General features: G+C 42.7%; 1 protein-coding gene across 1 annotated transcript; it reads right to left on the reverse strand.

Moving 5' to 3' along the window:
- Window positions 1–1,983: 1,983 nt before the first annotated feature.
- Window positions 1,984–13,018, reverse strand: LOC149305601 (14-3-3 protein zeta/delta-like). Its single transcript, XM_089477167.1, has 5 exons — window positions 12,725–13,018; window positions 3,639–3,759; window positions 3,035–3,198; window positions 2,854–2,949; window positions 1,984–2,043 (listed from the first exon to the last, which is right to left on the reverse strand). The coding sequence occupies exons 1-5, from the start codon at window positions 13,016–13,018 to the stop codon at window positions 1,984–1,986; spliced, it is 735 nt and encodes a 244-aa protein (XP_089333293.1).
- Window positions 13,019–26,752: the final 13,734 nt, after the last annotated feature.

Raw genomic sequence — 26,752 nt, forward strand, 5'->3', positions numbered from 1 at the left:
TTTTTTTTTTTCCAACCTGCCCCCCCCCAGTTATGCACATCTGCCCCCTGGCTTGCCACTCTGCCCCAGAAATGCCTTATACCCCCTATATGCTACTGTTCCCCATGATATGCCTTTTAACCCTCTAAATGCCACTGTGCCCCATGATATGCCTTTTGATCCCCTATGTGCCACTCTGCCTCCAGAATTGCCACTCTGGCATTTAGGGGGTTAAAAGGCATATTATGGGGCAGAGTGGCATATAGTGAGGTATAAGGCATTTCAGGAGGCACTCTGCCTCCAGAAATTCCTTATGCCTCTCATTTAACACTCCCTCCCTCCTCCAAACTTACCGGAGCTTTTGAGTCCCCGGTGCATAGTCCGGGCAACGTGTAGAGCTCTACGCGTCCATCGAGCAGACCTTCCCCAGCTGTCAGAGATCACGGGGAGCTCTGATCTCTGACAGCCGGGGAAGGTCTGCGCGATGGACGCAGACAACCCCCGCTGCTAAACGCACCTCCTCCCGGCTGCAGCAGAAGTTGTGTACGCGAATCGCGTAGAGCTCTACACGCTGCCCGGACTACACACCAGGGACTCAGAAGTACCGGTAAGTTAGGAGTATCCAGGTCCCCTGCATCACTGCGGGGGATCTGGATTTTAGTCTCATAGTCAGACCTAGTTGAGGGGGTAAGACGAGCATTTGCTCTGGAAAAAACCTAGTCTTATAATTGAGCAAATACGGTATTACCTTCCAATAGGTTGCACATTCTCTATTAATCTGTTGATTGCCGTTGACTGGTTCAAGCAGCCTTCGTAAGGTTGAGTGAGAAGGTAAGGAACCTCAGGACGGGAAATTAATTAGATACCGATCTGCTGCTTTGACACACAAATCTCAGCTTCCATAAGATAAATCTTTTAAACAATTAGACTGTTTAGCACAAGCTATAGGTAAGCCCTAACAAATTTAATTGTTCTGAATGTGTTTATGGCAACTTCTCCCGTTTAAGGTCACGAAGCCACACTGTAATTGAAAAGTCCATTCATAAAGCTTTTATTCCACTTACATCAACTTACACATGTTCTTCAACAATTATGCTTGAATTGTTCATGAAAATTTTATAAGACATTAGACAAAGCTAGCCGTCATCAAGTTATCCCCCTGGTAACTTTTTTATCATTATTATTTATTTATTTGTACAGCCACATGCATGTTAGGCCAGTATCAAAAACAAAAATACAACTTAAAAGTTAAATGTTCTGCTGTGCTTGATATATATATATATATATATATATATATATATATATAGTGAAATTATGAATACCAAGCATAAACGTCCTTAATGCATTAAGTACTTGATCTTAGGTTGTTTAAATACAGATAAAACTGATATCTGCAACATATCCAAAACCAAATAGGGAAAAAAAGGAACATGAACCGCTTCTCTCCCAAGGATTTTGGCTGGATTTTAGTTTGCCCTAGATAACATTTGGTGAAAACACAGGCATAGGATTAAAGGAGCATACAGATGTGTTGGTATAACATATGGCATGTCCCCCCTCCAATGTGCTTAGGAAATGTCAAAATCTGTGGCCATCTCTAAATTATCAAATATTGTACAATACAATGATCAATATACAAGGAGGCCATGTTACATAGAAATGGGGGGGGGGGTTTGTAGTATTAGCTCTAGCCTTGTGATAACCCACAACATACCAGGAGTACTATGCCAGACATTTAAAACATGTATAAAAATTCCACATCCCTGGATTGGCCACTTTGGATGAGAAAAAAAACCCCAAAACATTTAACACCCTAATATTTTAACTGGCCCTATTTTCATTATTAAACACAAAACCACATGGGAAATATAGAAATCCAGATAGAAGTAACAAACCTTCCATAAGGGTTATTAAAAAAAAAAAAAATCTATTTGTGGGACAGTATAGATGACGAATGGTCTATTGTGTAGATTTATAGAATGAGGCAGACAAAATTGAAGTGGATTAATTCTCTCCTCCTTCTCCTTGCTCAGCGTCGTCACCTTGAGTGTCTGACGTCCACAACTAAAAAAAGGAAAACATTGTTTAGCACATCCAAATTCATAACCATCCGACTTCTGTTATCTAGTAAGCTGAAAGCAAGCATAAAAAAGCGTTGCTAAAAACAAAAAGAGCTGGTGATACGAGCAGGTGGATTAGTTTTATATGCATCTAACCATGGCCAGCATCAGTTTTGGAGACAAAACCCCCGACTCAACTGGCATGTTTCACTAATCTATAGAGAAAAAAACATCAAGATTTATGTCCAATACCTGTGACCAGTTTATAAAGAAACAAAACTAGGGCTGCAACTAACGATTATTTTAATAATCAATTAGTTGGCCGATTATTTTTTCCATTAATCGTAAGTGAAGGTGAGTAACGGAGGCTGTCTGTGCGGATCGTGCAGACCCCCACCGACTGACAGAGAATCGAGGTCTCCTCTGTCACTGCTCTTCACTTACGCTGAGGCTTCTATGAAGCTGCAGTGAAAGTGCCAGCCAGCAACGGAGGTTCACAAAACACCAGGGAGTCGGGAGAGAGGCAGAAGTGAGAGGGGTGTATGGAAGTGGAGGGGAGAGGCGGAAGTTGTCTGTGCGCATCGCACGGACACCCACCGGCCGACAGCGAAGGGAATCCAGGTCCCCTGCAGCGTTGCGGGGGATCTGGATTCTAGTGTTATAATCCGATCTCTGTTTGAGGTCGGATTATATAAGGAGAGGAGTTTTTCAGAGCCCAACTAACCGATAATGAAAATCGTTGACTATTTTCATTATCGATTAGTTGTTTCAGCCCTAAACAAAACTACAAATGTTTTTGACTTTGTGAACTTACTGTTAAGTTGTCCCTCAGTAACTGCATTATTAAAGTGCTGTCTTTGTAGGATTCTTCACTCAAAGTGTCAAGTTCAGCAATAGCTTCATCAAAAGCCTAAAATGGAATTAAAGGAGGGAAACTATTAGAAAAACAAGAAACACAAAATCAAGTTCTGCAGCATCAACGCCAGCAAACTCACAGTCTTTGCGAGAGAACATGCTCTGTCCGGGCAGTTGAGGATCTCATAGTAGAAAACAGAGAAGTTCAAAGCCAGACCAAGCCGGATGGGATGCGTTGGTTGCATTTCCAATTTGCTGATGTCAAAAGCATCTTGATATGCTTGCTGAGACTGGTCCACAATCGCTAAAACATAAGAATATGGAAGAATTACTTCAAGTACTTTAAATATGCATTTTATGCCGCTTTGTTGATTTTACGTTTCTACAGGTTCATACAAAGGCTGATAGATATCAATGCAATTGAAGAATCATGGAAAATACATGGAAACTTGCATGAAAAGTCCTCTCCCTAACCTTGATGGAAGCAGAAAAAGCTGGAAAATATTAATTTGAGTAAAGAGGGGTGGGTGAAAGAGTTGTAGGTTTTCAGCGTTGGGTTCAACTGTGGCTCTTATGAGACAGATCCTATGGGTTTTGTTTTTACAAAATAAATTGCAGATTAATGCCAGAACAGGGAGGCTGTCAGCACATGCAAAACATGGACACAATAATAAAAGTAATAATGGATTCTAATATACAGGAGGGTATTCTAAGGTAAAACATGCACTAATAGCATTCAAGTACATTGCTTTTCTTCAGAAGCAACTTCAGCCAGGTAACGATAGTAGTCTCCTTTCATTTTCAAATAGAAGACTTTACTCTCCGCTTGCGAGGCTTTGGGGATTAGGTAATTGTCCAGGAGACTCTGTAAAGAAAGGGAAAAAAATTAATACATTTGAGGTTACAATAAATCAGCCAAACTCTTATGAGGGAATAGATACAAAAAAAAAGTCACATATTACCTTTAACACTAAAGCTTGAAAAAAACCTAAAAATTATACATTAAAAGCCACCCCTAGCTAGTCCTTCAGTTTCGTTAGACACGTGCAGACATACAAATATGCTGAAAAAGACTAGCAAATAGTTAACTTTTAATTAGCTACTAATGCCCTAAAAAGGGCTCTACATTCCCAAATTTATTAATATTCCATTTTGAAAACCTAAACATTTCTTTATAGGAATAACATGCCTATAATACAATGTTCAATTAATGATCACAGTAAAAATAAGACAATTTCGATATAACCGGAGAAAACTACGGCACAACAGAAGGACCAGACTGAACCCCAAAAAACCCAAGCACAGCCTTAACTTGGAGTATTTATAACCTTCTTTAAGAGGTAGGAGAGTACAATTCTGAACACCGTGTTGGGATTTTTTTCTCTTCGATTACACACTCAATTGAGACTAGTCATTTAGATCCACTAGGTCAGGGGCGTCCAACATGCGGCCTCGAGGTGCGGCCCGCGTGAGATCGGCAGCCAGGATCACAAGAGCCCTGCTGCTTACTTGTGGGAGGGGCTATTCTCTGCTCCAGTCCTGCCTCCTCTGTGGGGAGAACGAGGGAGGCCGCGCCCCCTGCTGAAGTCTGATCGGCATTGAGAGAGCTGTAGTGCAGGTAAGGGGGTGGGGGAGGGTGTTTGAATGAGTATGCCTGATTGAGGGAATGAATCTGTGAATGAATGAATTTGTGTGTGTGTGATAGCATGGATGTGTAAGTGCTGGCACCTAGGCATGATGGGACTGTGATTGCTGTTAACAATCCCACTCCTATCATGCCAAGTCAGCCAGTACATGCTGAAACCTGGCTAGCTGCCCCCTTGTGTATTGATGCTGCTAGCAGTATGGGGTCTGCACTTACAGCCACCCTGTATCAGCATGTACTGGCTGACTTGGGATGATAGGAGTGTGATTGCTAACAGCAATCACAGTCCCATCATGCCTAGGTTCCAGCATTTACTGGTTGCCTGGGTATAAAAAGAGTGTGTTTGCTGTTAGCAATCACACTCCTATCATGCCAAGTCAGCCAGTACATGCTGAAACCTGGCTAGCTGCCTCCCTTGTATATTGATGCTGCCAGCAGTATGTGGTCTGCACTTACAGCCACCCTGTACCAGCATGTACTGGCTGACTTGGGATGATAGGAGTGTGATTGCTAACTGCTAACGGCAATCTGCTAACGGCAATCACAGTCCCATCATGCCTAGGTTCCAGCATTTACTGGTTGCCTGGGTATAAAAAGAGCGTGTTTGCTGTTAGCAATCACACTCCTATCATGCCAAGTCATATTGTTGATTTTTTTTGTCCAATTGTGGTGTGTTACTTTTAATAAAAGTGTGGTTACACACTAAAATTGGACAAAAAATACAATGCCCAGCCAACCAGTATATGCTGGAATCTGGGTATGCCTGAGATTGCTGTTAATCATAATATATAATTTTTTGTACAATTTTGGTGTGTAACTTACTTTTATTAAAAGTGTGTTTGGGGGTCATTTTCAGTTTCGGCTAAGTGAACCCTGAATTTTCGGTTTTGGTCCAGAATTTTCATTTTAGTGCATCGCTAAAATAAATAGAACTATTTTATTTTTACTTATCCAGAATCCTGAATTTGTAGTCACAAAACTTTCTAGGCCCAGAAATCAGTGAGAGGAAAAGTAAAGGTTTTGTGTCATTTACTTTTTTTAATCTGCATATCTTATTAAAGGCCATATTTTCTCACAGTGAAAAATGAGTGCGGCCCTCGCACGTATACAATTCTGATGAAGTGGCCCACTGCAGAAAAAACTTGGACGCCCCTGCACTAGGTAATATTGGCCAGTAGGCCCCTACACGCATTTTACTTCTTGTTCAGTGTATCACATGCACATTTGTTTGTACGTTAATTGCATTACATAAAAAAAAAATACATAAGCACACAGTGTTCGCCATAGCGACCAGAAATCCCTTCCTTGTGCCTAGGGGTTTTGAGGCAATCTGTCACCAGCACCTCACCACCTATGTTGAAAGCACCGTGGGGGTAACCAAGACCCTGGCGTTAAGAAGGGGGTTGCTTTTCTTTAAAGCCCAAGAACATTTCTAAGCGATCTCAAACTTTTATACAGTAATATTACATTCATACACACTTTGTAAAGCAGCAAAAGATTCAATGGCAATTATTAATGGGATAACTTATTTCAGATTCTGTAATCAGTTTCTTTAAATTAAATTTTTGTAACATAATAGAATATTTTCCACTTTAATGTGGCCGGTCTAAAAATAAGGAATCCGGAGACAATCTGGGGTATAAAGACATACGACTGAGCGAGTACATTGAAAAACAGTCATTGCACGTTTATGTAATGTAACGGTTTATGGATAAAAGGAAAAAAAAAACAAACAAAAAAAAAACACCCTTTGGCTACATTATGGAAGTCCTGATGAGTAGTATAAGCCAAATGTAACATTACATCTTCCAGAAAACATCCACAACAAGATTTAGAATCTTACAGCAGCCTTTCCAAAGTCCAGCACCCAAGGACCACCTACTGTACTCCATGTCCGGCACCCAAGGGCCACCTACTGTACTACTACTCTGTAGGGAGGGGGTTGTGTGATATACTAGCACTGCTAATCCGACAGGCTAGGTGAACAAGATCTACATTGGTGACCTCATCAGCTAATGCTTAGATGATGTGAGCAAAAACAGACAAAAAAAAAATTATACCTCAACACAAGTGTAACATTTTTTTGTGTGCTACACAAGGAGAAATATAGTTTTGGCCTCATGGGGGAGTACGTAAGGCTGGGGATTTTGAGGCCTTTAGCTTGTTATGTCAGGAAAAAAAAAGGAAAAAAAAAAAAAAGTTACACAGAAACAAGCTCAAAGAAATCATTGACAGTATAATTTAACATCCGGTGAGTAGCTTCTGTACCGGCCCTTGAAAGATGTGTGAAATCACTAAGTTCTGTAGAACCATCACATGAGCAGAAAGAGGTAGATTAATATATCTAGTGACAGAAGATCCTTAGTGTTTATCCCATTAAAATTAGGTTGCATGATTTCCACCTGATTCACTTTGAATTCCTAGTTTAAGTTGTATTGCAGACACTACTACTAAGTTTACTACTACTGCTGCAGCTGTTAACGTGGATGAACATATACCAAGGCTACCAAACACAGCTTTGCTGCAAAAAGGCCCAACGTGTTCCCTCCTGGGGCCGAGAATCACGAGAATTGTTTGAAAAATTTTGTCCTATTAAAATTACCCTCCAAAACATTTAGTTTTGATTGTTAATACGACTGTTTAGGGGGTTATAGCAGAGCAGCTTGTTCGCTACCTCATTTTCCATTACAAGTTGTTTCAAACACTTTATTTCACCAATTCCCCTTAATTTTGTCCTGAAACACACAGCCTATGCTTCCTATTACTATATTATTGAATATATAATTATTCATGACAATGTTGTCCATAAGTAGTTTTTGCTACATTATGTTTGGGTATTAAACACAATGGTTTCACACATTGTGAATATAGCTCCATTAACAGTGCATGGGGTCTTAATGCATAAAGTCAACACACTATATGCATTTCTATAGGTGGTAGCAAAATGGTGCAACCAAGTATGTAACTTGAGCAAGGCATGGCGCTGAAGGGTGATGGAAACGCATACAAACCACACATAGTGGTATATACTCTGCACATTTGTTCATAATGTTTTGGCTTGTGTTCTGTATGAAGAGCTTGCTCAGTAAGCAAATTCTGCGTTTCTTTAAACAAATTAAGGACCGAAGAAGCATAAGTACATGTGAAGATCCTTTAGATTTTTCTGATCATTTTTATTCTACAAGCCATTTACCATTTTGGTAGCTCTCCTCTGAACGCTCTTCAATGTGTCCATGTCCTTCGGGAGATACAGTCTCCAGTGTTTTACACAATACCCTAGGTGGCATATAACCAGAGATCTATAAATCTTCCTGCTAATAATGCCTCCAGCTATAGACCCCAGCAATCTGTTTGCCATTTTTTATTTGATTGCTTACCTTTAATTCCTCAAAAATAATTACTCCCAAGTCCCTCTCTTCTGTCACTGGTAGAACAGTAGCCACAATGCTTTATTCTGCCTCTGGGTTTTTACATTTATCAAGATTGAACCACAGCTGGCACACTTTCAACCAGTCTCCTGATTTACTTAAATCCCTTGCCACGTGGCTTGATGTAGCAGTAGAGTCTACCCTTTTGCAGACCTCCATCACCCGAAAAAAAAGGACAAACTTTACCATTAAGTCCTTTGGTAAAACTGCTAATAAAAATATTAGAGTATAGCTATCAGTACGGATCCTTGGGGTACCCATCCACTAGTAACAAGACTTTCCCTCTTATCACAACATTAATCAAAACCTCCTATTTCCAGCCACTCAACCATTGTCTTATCCATTCAACTATTTTAACCCCTTAATGAGAACAGTTTTACCCGTAGTACACTTTGGGACAAAGGCTCTTAAATTTTTTTTTAATTTTGCTGTAATTTCCTTCACAAACACTATATATTGTTTTTTTCCAGGACAAACAGGGTTTTCTTTAGATACCATTATTTTTATCATATCATTTAATTTACTATTAAAAAAATGGAGATTTTTTTTGTAAAAAAAAAAATTTCTCATCTTTATTTAACCCCTTCAGGACCGGGATTTTGATACTAACGTGTCGCTAAAGGACCGGAGCCGTTTTTGTGTTTTTGCCATGTCTTTCTTCAACTGTAATTTCTCTCTTATCAATTGGTGCACCAACACAAATCATATATTGTTTTTTTCAGCACAAGTAGGGCTTTCATTTGAAACCATAGTAAGCTGGGTAGTACATTGTTTTGTTTGAAAAAAACTGGAAAAAGTGGGGAAAAAATGAAAAAAAAAAAAAAAAACGCATTTTTTTACAGTTTTGTATACATACAAATTGTACACACATTAAACCAATGGGAAAAAATTATCCCAAATATATTCATTAGGTTGTCCTGATTTGGAAACCACCCAACATGGCCAGGATTTTTATCTATTTTGACCAGTATAGGGCAAATATTGCAAGGCATGCATCACGTTTTTGAAATGTAATTTTTTTCACATTTGGCATGGCAGTCTAATAACTGCAATAGTTGTCACAGATACTGATTACCCCCCCAAAATTATATGTTTATGAACAGTAGATAAGTCAAGGTGTACAACTAGGGTCATTTTGACACTTTTCAAACAGGGATTTTATCGCCAATTGCTGCCAAATTTTGAGGTATTTTTTTTATTTTTGGGGTTTTTTTTGCATATGTTGCAATGTTGCTTTAGATTTTATATTATATTTTGTATAGAATATGTGCAACTGCAGAACAAAACACCAAATTGTGTTCACCAACATCCCCCGGTTCCAACAAGGCCTCACATGCATGGTTCATGCATTTTTTGAGGAAGCTATGAGGGCAAAACTGGAACATGCGCATTTTCGTTTTCACATTTGGAATTTTCAGAAATTGGTTTCCTGGGCCCATATCCCATTTGGGACATTTTGGAAGCCCCCTGCTGTAAATTACCCCATAAAAGTATATATTTATGAACAGTAGACAAGTCAAGGTGTTCAACTAGGGTAGTTTTGACAGTTTTCAGCTAGCCTTTTCTTCACTGATGTCTGCCAAAGTTCACGGAAAATTTATTTTATTGCGTTTTTAACAAATACATTTCAATGTTGCAATTTATTTCTTGCACAGCATATGTGTAACACTGGAAAAAAACCACCACATTTTGTTCACCAACACCCCCCGGTTCCAACAAGGCCTCACATGCATGGTTCATGTATTTTTTGAGGAAGCTATGAGGGCAAAACTGGAACATTTACATTTTTTTAAATATTTTTTTTCATCAGATTACTTGTAAGTGACAGGTTTAGGCCGCTGACATCAATCAGGGAGACCGATCAATAATCAGCGACTTAAAATGTCACCGACAAGTGATCAGGTAATAATTATGATTTTTTCATTTATTAATAATTTGTGTTTTTTCATAATTACTCTAGATGACCCCTCTCGCTCTTTGTAGAGCAGGGTCATCCGTGGGCTGCCATAATGATCCGATCACTCCTATTGGCCAGGAGCGATCTGATCAGCCCAGCATTTGACCTGGAAGCACCCTGGACTTTCAGGTCAGTGCTGTTATTTTTTTTTAATTATTATTTTATTAATTTTTTTTACATTTTATTTTTTTTATTATTATTTTTTACATTATTTTTTTTAACTCTTTCAATGCTGATGCTCCATTGAAGCACAGCATTGATTGATATTTAGTCCCCACAAGCTTGTGGGGACTAATATTAACCCCTACAATGCTGCGATGGGGGTCATACACAATCGCAGCATTGAAGGGGTTAATTGAGGAAGAGGGGGTAGGGGTTAACTGAGGAAGGGTGGGGGTGGGGGGGGGGGGTCTGGTCTCCACACTCCTGTGGAGACCAAAGAACCCTGTCTCCCTGTCCCTGAAGCTGCCTCTGGCAGCTGGGACACAATCTCCAATAGACTGGAGATTGTAGGGGAGGAGTCTCTCTGATCGGTCCTACAGGACTGATCAGAGGACTTCTGGGGGCTCGTTTTTGCTGTTGCTGGTCTGCCTGGGCTTCCAGGCAGACCACCAGCAGCAGAACCCCCTAAAAAAACGGGAATCGCGGCATTGAAGGGGTTAACGCTGCACTGACGCTCTCATGGAGCGATCAGGCAGCAGGGGGGTGTTGGATCAGGTCCCCACACTTGTGTGGGGACCCATTCAATACCCCCCCCCTTCCCTGAAGCTGCCTGTGGCAGCTGAAACCGCGATTGCAGATTTTTCTGCAATCGCTGTTTCTGCCTACAAAATCACTCCGTGGGAGTGATCGTGGGCTTGGGGGCGGGCTTAGACAGGCTGTGCTGTCTGCCCAGGACTCCTGGGCAGACAGCAGCAGCAGCGCCCCCACGATCACCGCGATTGTGGTGATGTGGGGGCGTTTTTTGGAGGAGACGTACCTGGTACGTCCCGGTCTACCGGTGACTGTTAACCAGGAAGTACCAGGTACGTCCCGGTACTGAAGGGGTTAAAAAATTTTTTTACTCATCTGCAAAAACCAATGAAAAAAAACTGCTAAATAGATTCTACTTTTTGTCCTGAGTTTAAAAATACCCAATGTTTTTATGTTTTTTTGGGGCAATAAATACAAGTAGCGTTTTGCTATTTCAAAACCATTTTTTCCCCAAATCTGGTAATTCTACCCCATGTGCTATTTCAGGTATCTTTGAAGCCGGCCAATGCAATTTACCCCATCAAACCATATATAATTTTTGAAAACTAGACACCCCAAGGTATTTTAAATGCTGGTATTTAAACCCTTTCCGTGCACTAGTTCCACCACCAGCCTCTGTCAAAATTTATGGTAGTATTCCCCCCCCCCCCAGTACGTCAGGTACAAATTTAATGCTCCTGGTATATATCCGTCAAACTCCCCCCCCCCCCATATGTGTTCAGTAACAGTGATGCCCCCCCATGCATGAGTTTGTTGAGTTATTTGGGAGGTAAAAGGCCACCTTTGTGAGGTGTGCATTTCTTGGCATTTGGACATCTGGTCAGTCTGTGCCCATATTTGGGACATCTTAGCCGGCCAATTCAATTTACCCCATTAAATAATACATTTATTTTTTTTTAAACTAGGCACCCTATGGGTATTATTTTTACATGTCACCAAATTTTTTTATTTTTTTCTACATTTTATTAATCACATTGTGAGCCAGTTGACTTGCATGGTTGGATGCAGTACCTGCATTCGACCTGCAGGGGTCAAGAGTTCTAAGGAGGGTCTGGAAAGACCCTCTGAACTCATTGATCTGACAGTTGGCGCCGCCATCTTGTGAGTGGGGGCAACAGCATTCACTGATGGCGTTTGTGGTTGCTCTTTGGAGCAATCACAAGGCGATCGAGGTAGGGGGTTGTGTTGCTGAATGCATGTCAGCAACACCGATTACGGTTAGAAAGAGATTCCTAAGCTCTGTTTTAGCCGGCCGCCCCTGAACCGATCATCAGAGGATCAGAGGTGGCGGGGGTCCTTTCCTCCCATGATCCACGGGAGTTTCCACGGATGCTGCAAAGCTGCCCTTTACCTTCCTCTGGCCATAAGATCTATCATTTAAAGAACTCCCCTCATTCTTCTTTAATTACGCCCCATTTATTTGTTTCTAAAAAGTGTTTTTTCCTCTGAGTTTTGGGGAAACTGTTTTGCCTCCTTAACTCGTATTTGCTCTCACAGTCCTCATTTTGAGTATGTTTTTTGTATCCACAATAAGGATCACAACTTGACCACCTGCAACTTGCATGTATTAACTCTCATTCACTTATATTCAGTTAATCACAAGCTACAGCAATGTTCAGATAAGTGTGGCTACCACAGGACTACAGCACATTCTACTTGACTGGCAGCCAAGAATCTCACAGGCTGGTCTCAGGTGTTAAATAGTGACGCAAGGCGGTCCGTGTGTAACAAGAGTTAATTTCTCAAAGGATTGGCAGCTCTACCATGCTATAGATGAAATGAGGCGACTTAGGCTTCAGTTATGTGTACACACAAGTTAGCAGCAATAAGTATAAAAGGTGATTTTGTCCAACTCCTGCAAAGTTTACGCCAAACTCACCTTTACTTACAACTTGCACTCATCTGACCCAGTGAGCTGCTTTTAATGCACATAAAGTTAGCTTCACACAAGCATCTCACCCATCACAAGCCAAAAAGGACCAAAAATTTATATTTACTTAAGAGAATTTGAAAGAAAAATCGGACATTAAAAAAAAACAAAACTCACCAGAACATCTGTACAGATGTCTTTAAGCTCTTTCTCAATCTTTTCCCTGTATTCTCGGGCCATTTGCTGTTTTTTGTCACTTCCTTCTGTCTTTTGCTCAATACTAGAGACAACCCTCCAGGACGACCGACGTGCCCCTACTACATTTTTGTAGGCCACTGAGAGAAGGTTTCTTTCCTCATTGGACAGTTCACCGCCTTCCTCCGTCACTCTCTTCATGCAAGCTGCCATATCATCGTATCTCTCTGCCTGCTCTGACAATTTAGCCTTCTGCACCAGCTCGAGTTTATCCATGATTGAATCTTCTAAAAAGAAAGAGAGAGAGAGAAATACAAATTACTTACAATACAATCCCCAGCAGGTCAGTTTGCTATGATTAACAGATCGCTTATAATGGCAGAAAACACAGTCACATATAAGAAAGGAATACACAGGTACAATTTACAAACTGAATATTCCAGTAGTTACATTTACTCTAACATACATAAGTAACTAAACTGGCGCTAAACAAGGTAGGTGGATGTATTCACTAGTAATACTAAAGCATGCACGTGGTGAGCAAGACCACATTAAAACAATAATATTCTATTGTTTGCTGGGGATAAAAGTGTAGTGTAAAATAAGTTTTTATGTTTTCATTATGTGAGTTATGTATAAAATATGCTTTGAAAAAGTGTTTTTTCACAACTGCAAAACGTCTTGGGCCAATGAGGAGTATTCTATTTTGCTACATAGCCTCCACTTCACCAAATGTCATTAATTTTGTTTAAGCTTACCAGAAGTATAGCATTTTGTTTGCCATCAATTCCACCATTATCTGACATACCAACATGACCCTGCCTATAACTAATTTATAGCGACCAATTTGTAGCAGCCTTATGTGAAGTTTGAACAAAAATAGGAGTTGCTTCCCCTAAGCACAAGTCAAGAGTAATATCAAAAAGGTGAGCAAGAACTGAATGAAAAGTAAGAGACTTAGACAAAAATTAAAATCACAATTAGGTTGCTGCTTTAAGACAGCAATTGGCCCATGGAGCAGGCAGCCTAATATGGCTGCTTGCTACCATGGTAACAGACACAGTGGAGGTAGGGAGGTACTGCGAGATCAGCTGGCTAGAATACTGGTGAAAAAAAAATTACCACCGTTATGCAGGGAGCAGGAGGTGAAACGTTAAGAAAAACTCATGTTTTAAAGAAGAAAAGAAAATGACTGATGAGCTTGAGTGGACTTAAAATCTCACCACACACTGCGATGGGAGTTGTAGTTCTCAAAAGCATGTGTGCTTTGTATTCCACAGTGAAAGTGCACACTGCGTTTAGGTGTTAAATGTAACAAATTGCCAGAAAGTCGACTGGCAGGGAAAATAAGCCCCGGCACTCAAAATTACATTTCCGGCCTTCTTCTATTCCTTAAAAATATTTACAAAATAGGCAATGGACAGTCGATAAAGAAATGGCTGGTGGCTTCTGGTAGACGGGGAATAACAGAACTCCAGCAGAAACAGTTGCAAATGTAAAACTACCACAATCAACACCGCTATTTTTTTTTTTTAAATGTAGTTATTTGTAGCTATACGTTACCCTGATAAATTCATATACTATGATGTGTGGCTACAAAAAAAAAATATTACTGGACAGACAAATCTATCAACATCTCCAGTTTCCAGTATGCTTCTCTAAGACTTGGATCAAGATTCTCAGTTACTATTCACCCACCACACGACCTGTACGTGGACAGATAACTGCTCCGGCAGCAAACAGCGCTTCACATTCCCGTCACCCGACCCAGAAACATACTAGGAGGGATGTAGAAAATGCGGTCAGAGACTGAGCAGCTTGGTACACGAGCAATTGAGCAGTCTCCCCGAGGGGAAGGTGTATGCAGCGACAAGCTTAGGTCACCATACAACCCGACTAATCATTTAGTCATGAAAAGACAAACCCAAACGCCACACCTTATTACACAGTCTTCTACTGCTTGGGTTTCTGCAGTCTTTATGGGCTAATGCCTTACCATCAGCCCCTGGGTTGTTGCCCAGTTACCTTTCCCCCACTAGAGAAAATACCACTCAGTCCATTTTACACGCATCTAATCGATATTATAGATTAAAATTATTCTGCAAGCATCTGGAAGCTATTAGTTCATTTGGCCTACGTCTGCAGCAAAGAATCATCACAGGTTAAAGGCGAAGCCCAACTGCCGAAGTTATTTTGCTGTCTGACAAACCTTCAGCATTAAGATTGCAATAAAAATGTAACAATATACCAATTAAATGCCTCTCAAAATTACAATAATCATTCATTGCCAGGTGCACAGACCATTCCAGGGCTCCAGGAACCCTACTTGCTCATATTATTGCTCTTAGCTCACTTAATTGAGCACTCCGGCCATCATTTGCTACCGTACCCCTACAGGCATGGTCAGAAAGCGCTCCCATTAGTTTCAATGGGACCATTTTCTTGCCACCGAGACCAGTGAAGCGAAATGTCAGACAATGGAGGAGATGAAACTGGAGTGTCCCTTTAACAATTAAGATATTTTCAGCTTTGATATCCCATCTGCCTCCAAAGACTCAGTTTGGTGAAGATGTCACTGCTATCCTATCAGGAAAATCTAAGTCCACTATCATTTAACAGGCTGTGCACAAATGTGCGGCTCTAGGGATTGCGCACACGCTCTTCATAATGACTATATGAAGGACAAACAATTAAAATGGTATATGGCAGCAAGATGACAATCCAAAGAGGTTAAAGGAAAGCCACCCCCAAAAGAGAATCAGGGATAACTTGCTATATGAGAAGAGCCAGCCGGGTATCTCCTTTCACAGTCCATTTCCGAGTAGATATTTACACTTAAATGTTCACATCAAGCTTTATGATCACTACAGAAAAGATAATAAAGCAAGACCTTAACATTACAAATAATTAGGAAGGAGTATAGGAATGATAGTAGGTACTGACAGCACAGGGTTAATCTCACCCGGGAGCTACACTTGTATGAACAAGAAAATGTAAAGAAAGAAAAAAACAAAAAAAAAACAAGCTACCGCAACCAAAGCGAAAAGCCACGGTGCACAATTCTGAGATGCCTTAAAATGCCCCTCGGCAGAAAAGGTTTGATGCATGTATGGGAATCCGATTGTTCCTAAGTGATGGCGCGTACCTGCAGCACATCTGATTTTTGATCAGATGCCAGACTTTTGTCTCCACAAGACTCACATTTACCCCAAAACACAGAACAGGTTAAAGAACAGAAAGTATAGCGCATGTCAAAAATGACAAGGATTGGCAAATACTGCATGATGCCCATCAGCCCGGCCCCTCCCGTGTTACCTGTTTAAAGCATGTCTGGCTACCTGAGCGTAACAATGAGGGATTACAACTTTATACACGACGCCTTCATTTTATAGCAAGGGAGGTGCATGCCTGTAAATCCATCATCGCGAACATACGCTCATACAAAAGCTCCGGCATAAACTGCATTACATCATAGGTTTGGGAGTCCGGTTTAATTCTGGGCAGGAGCTAACAGTAGGATCCAGAACCAAAATGCTGCGAAATTTAGAACAATGGGGAAAATCTAACTACTTGTTAACGACGAATACTTCATCAGCCATGAGAGATTCAGATGCAGTAGCGCAATAACCATAACAACCAATACAACGTGCCTGACGACTGCTCCTCGTACACTAGGACCGATGGTTATAGATAACTTCCATTCTCCTTACATAAAGGACCACATCTGCATAACAGAACACGCCATCCGGTAATAGTGTCAACAATTATCATCCATGGCAGGTCCCCAGTGGGCGCATCCGTCATCAGGTCGATGGAAATGACAAAGGCTCAGATATGCCCGACGCATTGAAATCAGAGCAGACAGGTTCACCCGTACCAAAATTTACTAAACCCAGAGTGGACCAACCGCATCCGTGTCCGAGTCCCCTTTTAACAGCTAAGCTAAGTCTGTCCAATTAGTCAGTATAGTTAACCCCACGTAACAAAAAATTTTTGTCGAATTACACATGGTGATTATAATAACCGTATTAACCCATTAAAAACCGTGACGTATTTAAGCGCCGGTAGGGCTAAAAGCTCAATGTTAATAAGAAGGTGACAACAATGAAGACACGGCCTATTGTATTTACAGAGAGGTCACAGTGACCTAGACTAATACAGGCATGCGCTGCGAAGCCTATGGGTGCGCATCTGCCATCGGCAGGCCGTCTTATGGCAAGCCAGCTGTGTGGGGAGTTGATAGTAAAAAGGGGCAATTCAAGAATTTGTCTTCCTCAAGACAAAAGGAGAAAAAGACAATGGCGCATTTTACCAGCCACAGCCAGCTAATAATAAACCAGTCCAAGCGACTGGCAGCCATATTTTCCACCTTAATGCAGAGCTTGAATCCTCGCTGTAATCTGGCTCCTCTCACCTTGCCCCCTTCCCCAGTGACCCAGCCAAGGGATGATCGCACCAGAGACGCCTCCCTTTCCCTTCCTCCCCGGGGACTCATGGAGAAGGAGGAGTGGGGGGAGGAGGGAGGTGGCCTCACCTGTGCTGCAATGCTTGCTACTGCAGTTTTTTGTAGCATCAATGCAAAATGGGGGATGGAAGCAGAGACAGTGCATGCATCAGATCCACAGCATTATCAGGCAACCCTTTGTGTGCCAAAGCCGTGCGCCTGACATGACAAAGCAATGCCCCCTGCGCACACTTCCAGCCCACAATGTGTTAAACTGAGACAGGGTAGATTACGGCGGAGATCGCCGATCCTGCAGAGCGTAAATATATTCGTGAATAGGGGGTATCCACCAGTGAATGTATAAGCTCTTTGAGCAGGCAAGTTCAGTCAGGTCTATGAGGGGAAAGGAAGCAGCATGGAGACCGCGGGAGGAACCTCCCATATCCATTATTTAGGTTATAAATCGGTGTTCTATAACCGAGATGTATAGCATGCGATTAAATGAAAATGAATGAGAATGGGTGCAGGGTGTCAGCTGGTGCCCAGCCCGCCTCCCCCTCCACAGCTTCACGGACAAAGCAGCTCTCTGCCATAAGCCCGGGTCCAGCTCGGCCTTGCAGCCGTTTAGCCGACCGCTTAGCAAGTGACCTTTCGCCCTGGTGCATACCTGTGTCGGAGCAGGAGTACGGAGCGAGACTGACGGTTGCCCGATACAGAGGGGGGGGAGTGCACGTCTCGCGATCTCTCACACACACACTGACTGCCGCTGGGAGAGTCCGCTCTCCTCCAAAGGGCTCCAAGCTCTAACCGATCGACGGGGTTTCCTCCAATGACTGAGCAGGGGCCGGGGAGTGACGTCAAGAGCTGCCATGGCAACCGCTGACTGGGTGGCATAATAACCGCCCGCCTGGGCCTCACATTCCCCTCCCTCAGACCGTTAGAGCGCGGTGGCGGAGGGTGGGGCGCTCGTGCCCGTCACCGTGGCTGCAGTGTCACTGGCCTGTGCGCGGGTGGGAGGCACGGAAACGTGCTGCAAGCCTATGCGCTGCTTCGGGCAAGCGACGGCTCTGCCAAGGGGGTGAAATCACCTCACCATAATGGCGGCATTGTTACAGTCTGGCTGCATAGCATAGATACTAAATACAGTTTATTTTTATACAATTAATCATTTCTGGTTACCGGGCAAAATGTGTTTAGATGTTCAGAGCACTCCAAGCATTAGTTTATAGTTATGGCTCGTCTGCAGAATTTATTGGGTGAATAAGAGACAAAGAGACATCCTGCGGATGGTTAAATGGTGACTTCTTATTTTGGTTGTCGTCTTTTTGAGGGGGCAAATAAAATACTAGCTATGCTATTGTCTCGTGAGGATAACAGGTTATTTTGCTATAAACCTTTTTAACTGACCCGTCAAAATACTGACCTAGCAAGCATTTCTGCATGAATTCGGCTCTGCATAAAGGGACCGTCTAATGACACAGACGCTCTCACCAGTGGAGAAGGAGTATAGAAGTATGTAGTAATTACTTAAATCCCCAAAATACTGCAGTGATGCTCTGCTTGGGTAAGCCAAGCCACTGTGTTAGCCTGCATTGGCGAGACAGAGGCCATATTGCTTGCAAATGAGATAACCGGGAGGGTAGACTTCAATTATGTCTGCAGTCATTATTTTCAATATGTCTTTCAACCACATTTTCCAGTATGAGGGCAATTCAAATACACTGCCAACAGTGCATGATGATCATGACGTAGGAGACTTCCACTTTTGTTCTCGCAATGTCCTTTTGCACAGTCTTTGTTAGGAACCCTGGAAGTTCCGCTCCTACCACTTGGTTTTGTGTGGACTTTTTATATTTTCTTGAAGCTCATTGCCTATTTTGTTAATTTGTAGGAATTTCTGAAAATGAGCAGGGGACCAAAGAAAACAATTCACGCCTTCTCTCTCTCAATGTCTCCCTGCCTTCTCTTGTCTTATTTTCCAAAGCTATGCATCTTGTTCTCCGCATCTTTCTTCTCCGGGGTTCACAGTGTTACCCTGGCCTCCTGGAGTGCTCTTGCATTAAGAAGGAGCCTCGGTGAGCAACTTGAGGTAGAGGTTGTCATTGTGGTGCGCACTAAGGCTTTGTCCTGATGCGGAAGTGCTCCAGGAGGCGAGGGTAATGTGGTGGATCACAGAGAAAGCAAACAAGAAGCAGCAGAAAACTAAGAAGTAAGGCAGAGAAGCAGAGCAGGATCGACAGGGAGCAGGAAAGGAGACGTGAGAGAGAATGTGTGAGGTCTGTAGTACGTCTCACCGGAAGGAATCCAAAGTGCAGGAATGAACACGGTTGCTCTACATGGAACACGCGCTTGGAGGCCTGGGGTAGACAACAGGGCATTCTAGCGGTGTAACTGTAAGCACGGGTGGTCGAATAGCAAGCCGGGTCAGGCTGCCATAGGTCACGGGTGGTCCTATAACAAGCTAGGGTCAGGATACCAGAGGTCACCGGTGGTCATATAACAAGCCAGGGTCAGGATACCAGGGTCACTGAACAAATCAGATACACAGGAAATGCTCAGAAGTATGCTGAGAAGCTGGAACATCCACTAGGAAGCCACAGTACAACTGAGCAGCGGCATAAGCGTAAGACAGCTTTAAATAGCCCGGGGGGGGCAGTCCTGAGCGTCGGGAACGTAACTGCGTCTTCTGCCGCAATAGCAACGCTGCGAAATCCAGGAGGCGGTCCACCTTATAAATATTAATGAGGCGGCCGCATTTTTCCTGCCGCGGAGAAGAGGACGATGTCTGCAGGGAAACCTGGTTCCTTGAGGTAAGCGCCTTACAGGGTGAGAAAGAGTGTGACGGAGAGCTTGTGAGAGGAAATTTTATTTCAGAATTTAAAAAGCCATCCAAATTGTTTCCGAACCAAAAGGGCATGAATGGTCCATGTCTACCTGGATAGAGAGAGATTGTCCTAGGATTATCCTCACCTTGCATTTAAGACCATTTACTGATAGTCTCCTGGAATACTTGTCCCCGGCGTATCCATTTTTTTCCCCCCTGTCTTCGGTCCTTCAAAAAGTCCCTCCACTTCTTTACAGGTGATTACAAAAGTACATGTTAACACCCTCCCGTATTCCTTTAGCTCTCCTTTCCTAGTCCCTCTCCTGGAATACTTTTACTAGTGTAGCTGGTCCATAGCTAACAGCAGAGTGGCATTAAGGGGGTTAAAAGGGATTTCACAGAGCACTCTGCCTCCAGAAATTCCTTATGCCCCCCATTTAACACTCCCTCCCCCTCCCTCCTCCAAACTTACCGGAGCTTCTGAGTCCCTGGTGTGTAGTCCGGGTAGCGTGTAGACCTCTATGCGATTCGCGTACACAACTTCCGCTGCAGCCGGTTGGAGGTGCGGCTAGCAGTGGGGGTTGTCTGCGTCCATCGCGCAGACCTTCCCCGGCTGTCAGAGATCAGAGTTCCCCTCGGACAGCCGGGGAAGGTCTGCGCGATGGAGGCAGACAACCCCCGCTGCTAGCCGCACCTCCTCCCGGCTGCAGCGGAAGTTGTGTACGTGAATCGCGCAGAGCTCTACACGCTGCCCGGACTAAGCACCGGGCACTCAGAAGTACCGGTAAGTGGGGGAGGGGAGACTGGAGGATCCAGGTCCCCTGCATCGCTGCAGGAGATCTGGATCTTATTCTCATAGTCAGACCTAGTTGAGGTCTGATTATAAAAAGACCCCGTTTATAAGACGAGGGGGATTTTTCAGAGGATAACAACAGCCCTGGGAATAACTGAATAGAAGTCCCATATTTCATTGGACATGTGTACATGACAAATATATGTGGGAAGCCAGCTCAAATATTTATTTTCAGGGAGAGGATGTCACTACAAGCGCCATCATTTTGCCCTTAGGTGAACTGACTGCAATATGGTGGCACTTGCGGTGATGTCATCTTCCCGATCCTCCAATTGGGGGAGAGGACATCACCACAACGGACATCATTTTACCTTCACATGAACTAGCGGATGATGAATGATTAAAAGATCATTAATCTAAGCAGCTTCATATTTATGAACAGGAGGTAGGACAGGTAGAAAAAATGGGATGGGCAATAAAATGAGGTCAACAATCAAGCCCTTAGCAACACGATCCCGATGGCGTAATGGTAATGGGTGTAACATTCCATTTAGGTCAAACCTTGACCTGTTTGTTGTTGGTGCAAGCCTTGACCAAAAGACTCAACATCCTAAAAGAAGATAGGACACAAAAAAAGTTTAACTAATTCCTTGTCCTAAAAAATAGTTTTTGACCTGCAACTGGAGAAGAGTGCCCCATGAAAGAATAGACATACAAAAACAGGGATGTAAAAACAAAGTCCTGTGAGGAGGTTGAATGTTGAATGTTGAGTGGTATCTGATTTTGAAAATTTGTAACCTTGTAGAAAACAGAACAAGTGTGGCTGGGAACATATTCCAGGAACCATAAAGAAGGCATGTCCAAAACTGTTCTGAAGGTTAAAATGTAATTGAAGCAAGTGAAGAACAAATATAATTGATACTTGTGGATGATATAGTGATAGGAATAAGAGTTCTTTGCAAGAGATGTCTCCATTTCTCAAGTGCAATTATGATGGTTAAAGGTTCTCATTTTGCCCACAACGAATTTCCATTTGACTTGAGAAAACTGTTTGGGAAAGAATGCACAGGGATGTAGGGGATATTATAAGGATTGAGATCTCCCCACACTATTCTCAGAAAACATCTACGGTACTTCAACAATACATGCTCGGAAATACCAGTCGTTTTGTAATCCGGTTCATTCAGTGTCACTTACAGCAGTTACTACTTACAGTCCCTCCCTGCAGTCACACTGATGATTGGCCCTGCCACTTTCTACTTCCCAGTCCCTCCCTGCAGTTACACTGATGATTGGCCCCGCCCCTTTCCTTATAGCATCCACACTGCTCAACAACTCATCTAACAGTATAAAACTAATCTTTAGGGTTAATTTAATGCTGAGGACTGAGGGTTAATTTAATTAATTTAATAAGGTTAACTTAAGGTGCAGTTAGAGGTAAAGGGGGGCAAACTATGGGGAATCTGAATCCTGGGAGCAGTGAAGACTAATCCTGTATTTATTTATAGAAGTATCAGTGTGCTCTGAACGAGTCTGTGAATCTATGAGGGCACTGTGACATATCTGGGGGGTATAAGGCATATGTGGGGAGGGCGGAGTGGCATATCTGGGAGGCAGTGTGGCATATCTGGGAGGCAGTGTGGCAAGCCTGGGCTCAAATGTGCATAAGGGGGGGGGCCAGGTTGGGAAATAAAAACCAGAAATGCATTTTTATCAAAGTTTTTTTATTCTGCTGTTTGTTTTTAACATCCTGTTTGTTTATTAAATTATTTTAACATAAATTAAAAATTTACATTTATTTGTTTATCCGATTAATCAAAAAAAATATCGGCCAACTAATCAATTATGAAAATAATCGTTAGTTGCAGCCCTAAACTCCATAAAGCATTGAAAACCACAAAAGGGTATTTTTAGTGAATGTTTGAAAGCATTCAAAAGAGCATTGCAAAGTACGAATGGCAATGTTAGATATTTGTAATGCTTGTACATGGAGATGACAATGGTTCAATACAGCTTTGCTCCAGATAATTTTGAATATATATATTGGGCCAGATAAACTATATTGCCCCTGAGAGGCATAGCTCAGGGTAACAATGGGGCCGGTTCAATAACAGACAAAAAGCCCTGATGAAGGCATTGATGAGTCTTGTTCCACAGAAGAAGAGGCATGGGCCAGAGCATCTCCTTTCAACAAGGAGTCAATGAAAAGAAATGTGAGCGCTGTGACTGGCATAAGTATGGAGTTGAGGAATCATATGCATTGGTTAAGGAATTCTTGTCATAGCTGAGGTTCTTCTACACAGTGCTCAGGTAGAGGGAGTCTATGAGAGAGCAGCTGTTCAAAAGACACAGTGATACTGGAAGTAGATAATAGTGAAGGAAGGGCTTGGTCAAGCTGATAGATTCAATGAGGGCAAAAACATTCTCATAATCCCTGCAAGGGCATAACATTTCTGAACTGGTCCATGGGTTGTAGTTGGAAGGCATTGGAAGTCAACATCTGACCTTGTTGATACTGCCTGGCAGCGAGATAAGACACCTTCTCTGGGTCACTAGTATTGCCCATCCCAGTAGGATTCTAATCCTAAAGTGGACTCACAGTGAAGAGGTGTGAGGTACAATAAGTCTCTAATAAGTCAATAGTAGTGACAAAGCATACATCTCCAATAAATTAATAGTAGTGACAAGTGAAATGTCCATGGATACAGTGCCAAAAGATAGTACTAGAGCATAACCAATGATGGTGTTGAACACAAAGTCACACACAGGCACAGATAAATCTGGCTCATTAAATAGTTACTGCAAAATCAGGAAAGTAGCATGTCTGTTTGGTGGTTTGAGGATGCCGAATACATACATGACATTGGTCATGCATTGATCCTTAACTGTGTGTCTTTCTGAGAGGAGGTAGGCACGTGACAATACTTTTGGTGTTGCTTTTATGTAATTTTATGCATTCCACTTTGGTGACTATGTCTCCGCTAGAAGTATAACAAAGGCCTCGGGTTCCGCGAGGGGGTCCCCCAAGGCTTCTTGATGCATACTAGGCGTGCACACAGTGTTTGTAAACATATCACTAACACAATTGGCATCCTCTCTTCATGTGCTCCACACTATGACCACACATAAGTGGGCACTGAATCTATGCCAAGTGATATCTTCGGAGACATTTAGATACAAAACCGGACCGGACACATGGGAAGGAGGCTCTTCAACATAGCTTGCAGGGTGACTTCTCATTTTGTGCTACACCACTGCATAATCTACAGTTAGTGTGGTGTCCTCCAGTTTTCTACTGATTTCCTTGCCTAAACATAACCCCTGCGCTGCGAGTTACCAGCCATCCCCTGGCAATGTGTACACATGTTAACTGAAGTTGTAATTTAATCATATCCCGGCACTCAACATACAAGCCGTGAGCACCGTGAGTGCTCCTACCACGGGACCATGTTACTGTCAGCTGCCTGCCAGTTCGCCACCAGTGGTCTCTCGTCCACCTTTCCACTGCAGATGAGTCCTCCGGAGGATCCGGCTCCTCTCCACCTGCTGCTCCGGCTCCCTCTAACTACGGCCTCACATGCCACACTGTCTTCATAACTCTACAGTTTTTACTAAGTTGTAATATAATAATATATATAATTTGATTTGCATGAGAAAGGGCGATGAGTGGAAGACGGCTTTTAATACAAGTATGGGACACTATGAATGTACAGGGAACTCCTTTGGTCTGTGCAAACCACCTGCAGTGTTTCAAGAGTTTATCAATGACATCTTCCGTGACATTGCCCTCAGCAAGGGCAAGTACCTTGATGTCCCCTGCCAGGTGCTCCCGTGCCTCTATGCCTCCTGCTACAGCTGGACATCCTCCCCGTGTCCTGGTGGTCGGCATTCAGATCCACCGCTGCTCTTCCAGGTTGGACGTCCTCTTGCAACGTCAGATGCACGTGCGCTTCCGTTGGCTAGTACGTAGCCATGTGAAAGCTCGTCTCTTCTGGGTTCCATACAGTCCTTTTTAAAGGCACATATACCACTTTTGCCCTCCAAGCCTCATTTTCCCTCCTAAGGTGGGAGCTGGAATTAGAGTGCTATTTAAACACTCAGAATACAATTAGTTATTGCCTATGAAAGTGTCTTGTGCATCATGGCTCCTGTATATCACGCTTCTGGTCAGTATTACTGGTTTGACCTCTGGCTTGTTTGTGACTTCTCCTGCTTATCTCCAGTACTTGACCTTAGCATGTACCTGACCATGAGTTATGTCTACCTGCCTGCCTAACTAGTTACCAACCCATGATGCTCCGAAAAAAAGAAGTTCTCTCCACCTGAATAGAGGGGGCAAGAAATCCTTACAGACCTCGAGAATTTGGAGTACCTTGGCAAGGCTAAAATGTTGAATTCTAGAAAAGTCAGATTGTTCCTTGTTTCCCTGCAGATTCCACTTCATTATTTCATATTGCCCTAGCTTAAAGCAGATGCCTTATATGGACAATTCATTGACCTATTGTTCCTCCCTCACAGATTGTAGCTTTCGTAATTACTCGTTTATTGTCTCCTTTATTCAATAAGACTGGATTCCCAGTCTGATGCTCCTGTACACAGCAAATGGCCCACTGGCACTCTTTTTGTCCCCAAAATTGAAAGGAGTAATGTTTTAGCTTGGGCTGATACACCCCGCTCCACAGGACATCCTAGTCCTTGACGCACCTGAGACAAAACAGACAGCACCAAATATTTGTTTGCATTTCATGCTTTTTCACATTCACGCTCTCTCACACTGTCTAATGCTCTCTCCATGTCTCCCCATCTTCTCTGCCTCTCCACTTTTTCTCTTGTCTCTTCTTGTTCTTCTGCCTTCTTTCTTCTGCCTTCTTTCTTCACCCGCTTCTCCAAGGTATAAGGTTCGGTGCCTCCACGCATACCCTCTCCCTGTTTGGAAAGCGTGAGAGAGACTGTCCTCGAGGCTCTGCCCTTTTGTGCCAGTGGAATGCAGACAGATTTCCAGAAAAAGAGAGGTGAAGAAACAATTCTTTTTCTCTGTGAATCCGTCTGCTTTTATGCTGGCCTCTTGGAGTACTTTTGCAAAAGACTGGTACTCACCACGGGGACACCCTCTCCCCAGTTCCTCTAATTGTCCTTTTGTGGAAGCGCTCCTACCCAGTTAGAATCTAAGTCATTTACAGTTATTTTTGTGGTTGGGGGGCAAGGAAAGGCTGTCCCGAATACTGAAACTTTAGGGCTCTAATGAGATCTGGCTGGATCTTTATCAGACTTAAGTAAAAGGATTGTCTTAACATCTGTGACCGTAGTGAATTGCGTGTCCTCTAGAAGCATGCCATTAAGATCAGTTAAGGAACCTTTAATATGTGGAAGCATAATCTTGTAAAATGCTCCAGAGTATCCGTCAGGGCCTGTGTCTTTCCATTCTTTAATGGTCTTGACTAAGTCTCCATGACGATTAGACAATCTAAGGGGTTTAGCTTTTTGTAGTAAAGCTATGCCGTCAGATACACCGTTGATGGCTGTATATGTTGTCTTAAAAGTCCGTAAGGGCCTCTGGTTGATTTATATGACTAATACATTGTTTACAGGACCTCTTTCTTGCCATATTTTAAAGCTGTGTTGTCCCATTGATAGAATTTATTCCTAGTGTAGTCCAACTGAGGTTAGTCCTCGCTAGCAAATATGTCTCAAGGAGCGGCTTTGTTTGAGTATAAGTATTCTTGTTTTCCACCGAGGGGTCTTGGTGGAATATGTTGTATGTAACAGATACCTGATGATTTAAGTCTTCGAATTTAGTTTGCCAATCTCTTTTTGGACTTAAGAGGTATATTATATATTATGCCCTTGCTTAACTACCTTTGCTGTCTTCCAAAATAAAAGGTTGTTGTCTACATGCTGTATATTGTCATCAAGTAAGTTTCCCCAGGCCCCCTCCAAAAAGGAACTGAA

Source organism: Sceloporus occidentalis, unplaced genomic scaffold, assembly GCF_023333645.1.
Source record: "Sceloporus occidentalis isolate IW3139 unplaced genomic scaffold, rSceOcc1.0.p SCAF_11, whole genome shotgun sequence".
In the NCBI taxonomy this organism is placed as follows: domain Eukaryota; kingdom Metazoa; phylum Chordata; class Lepidosauria; order Squamata; family Phrynosomatidae; genus Sceloporus; species Sceloporus occidentalis.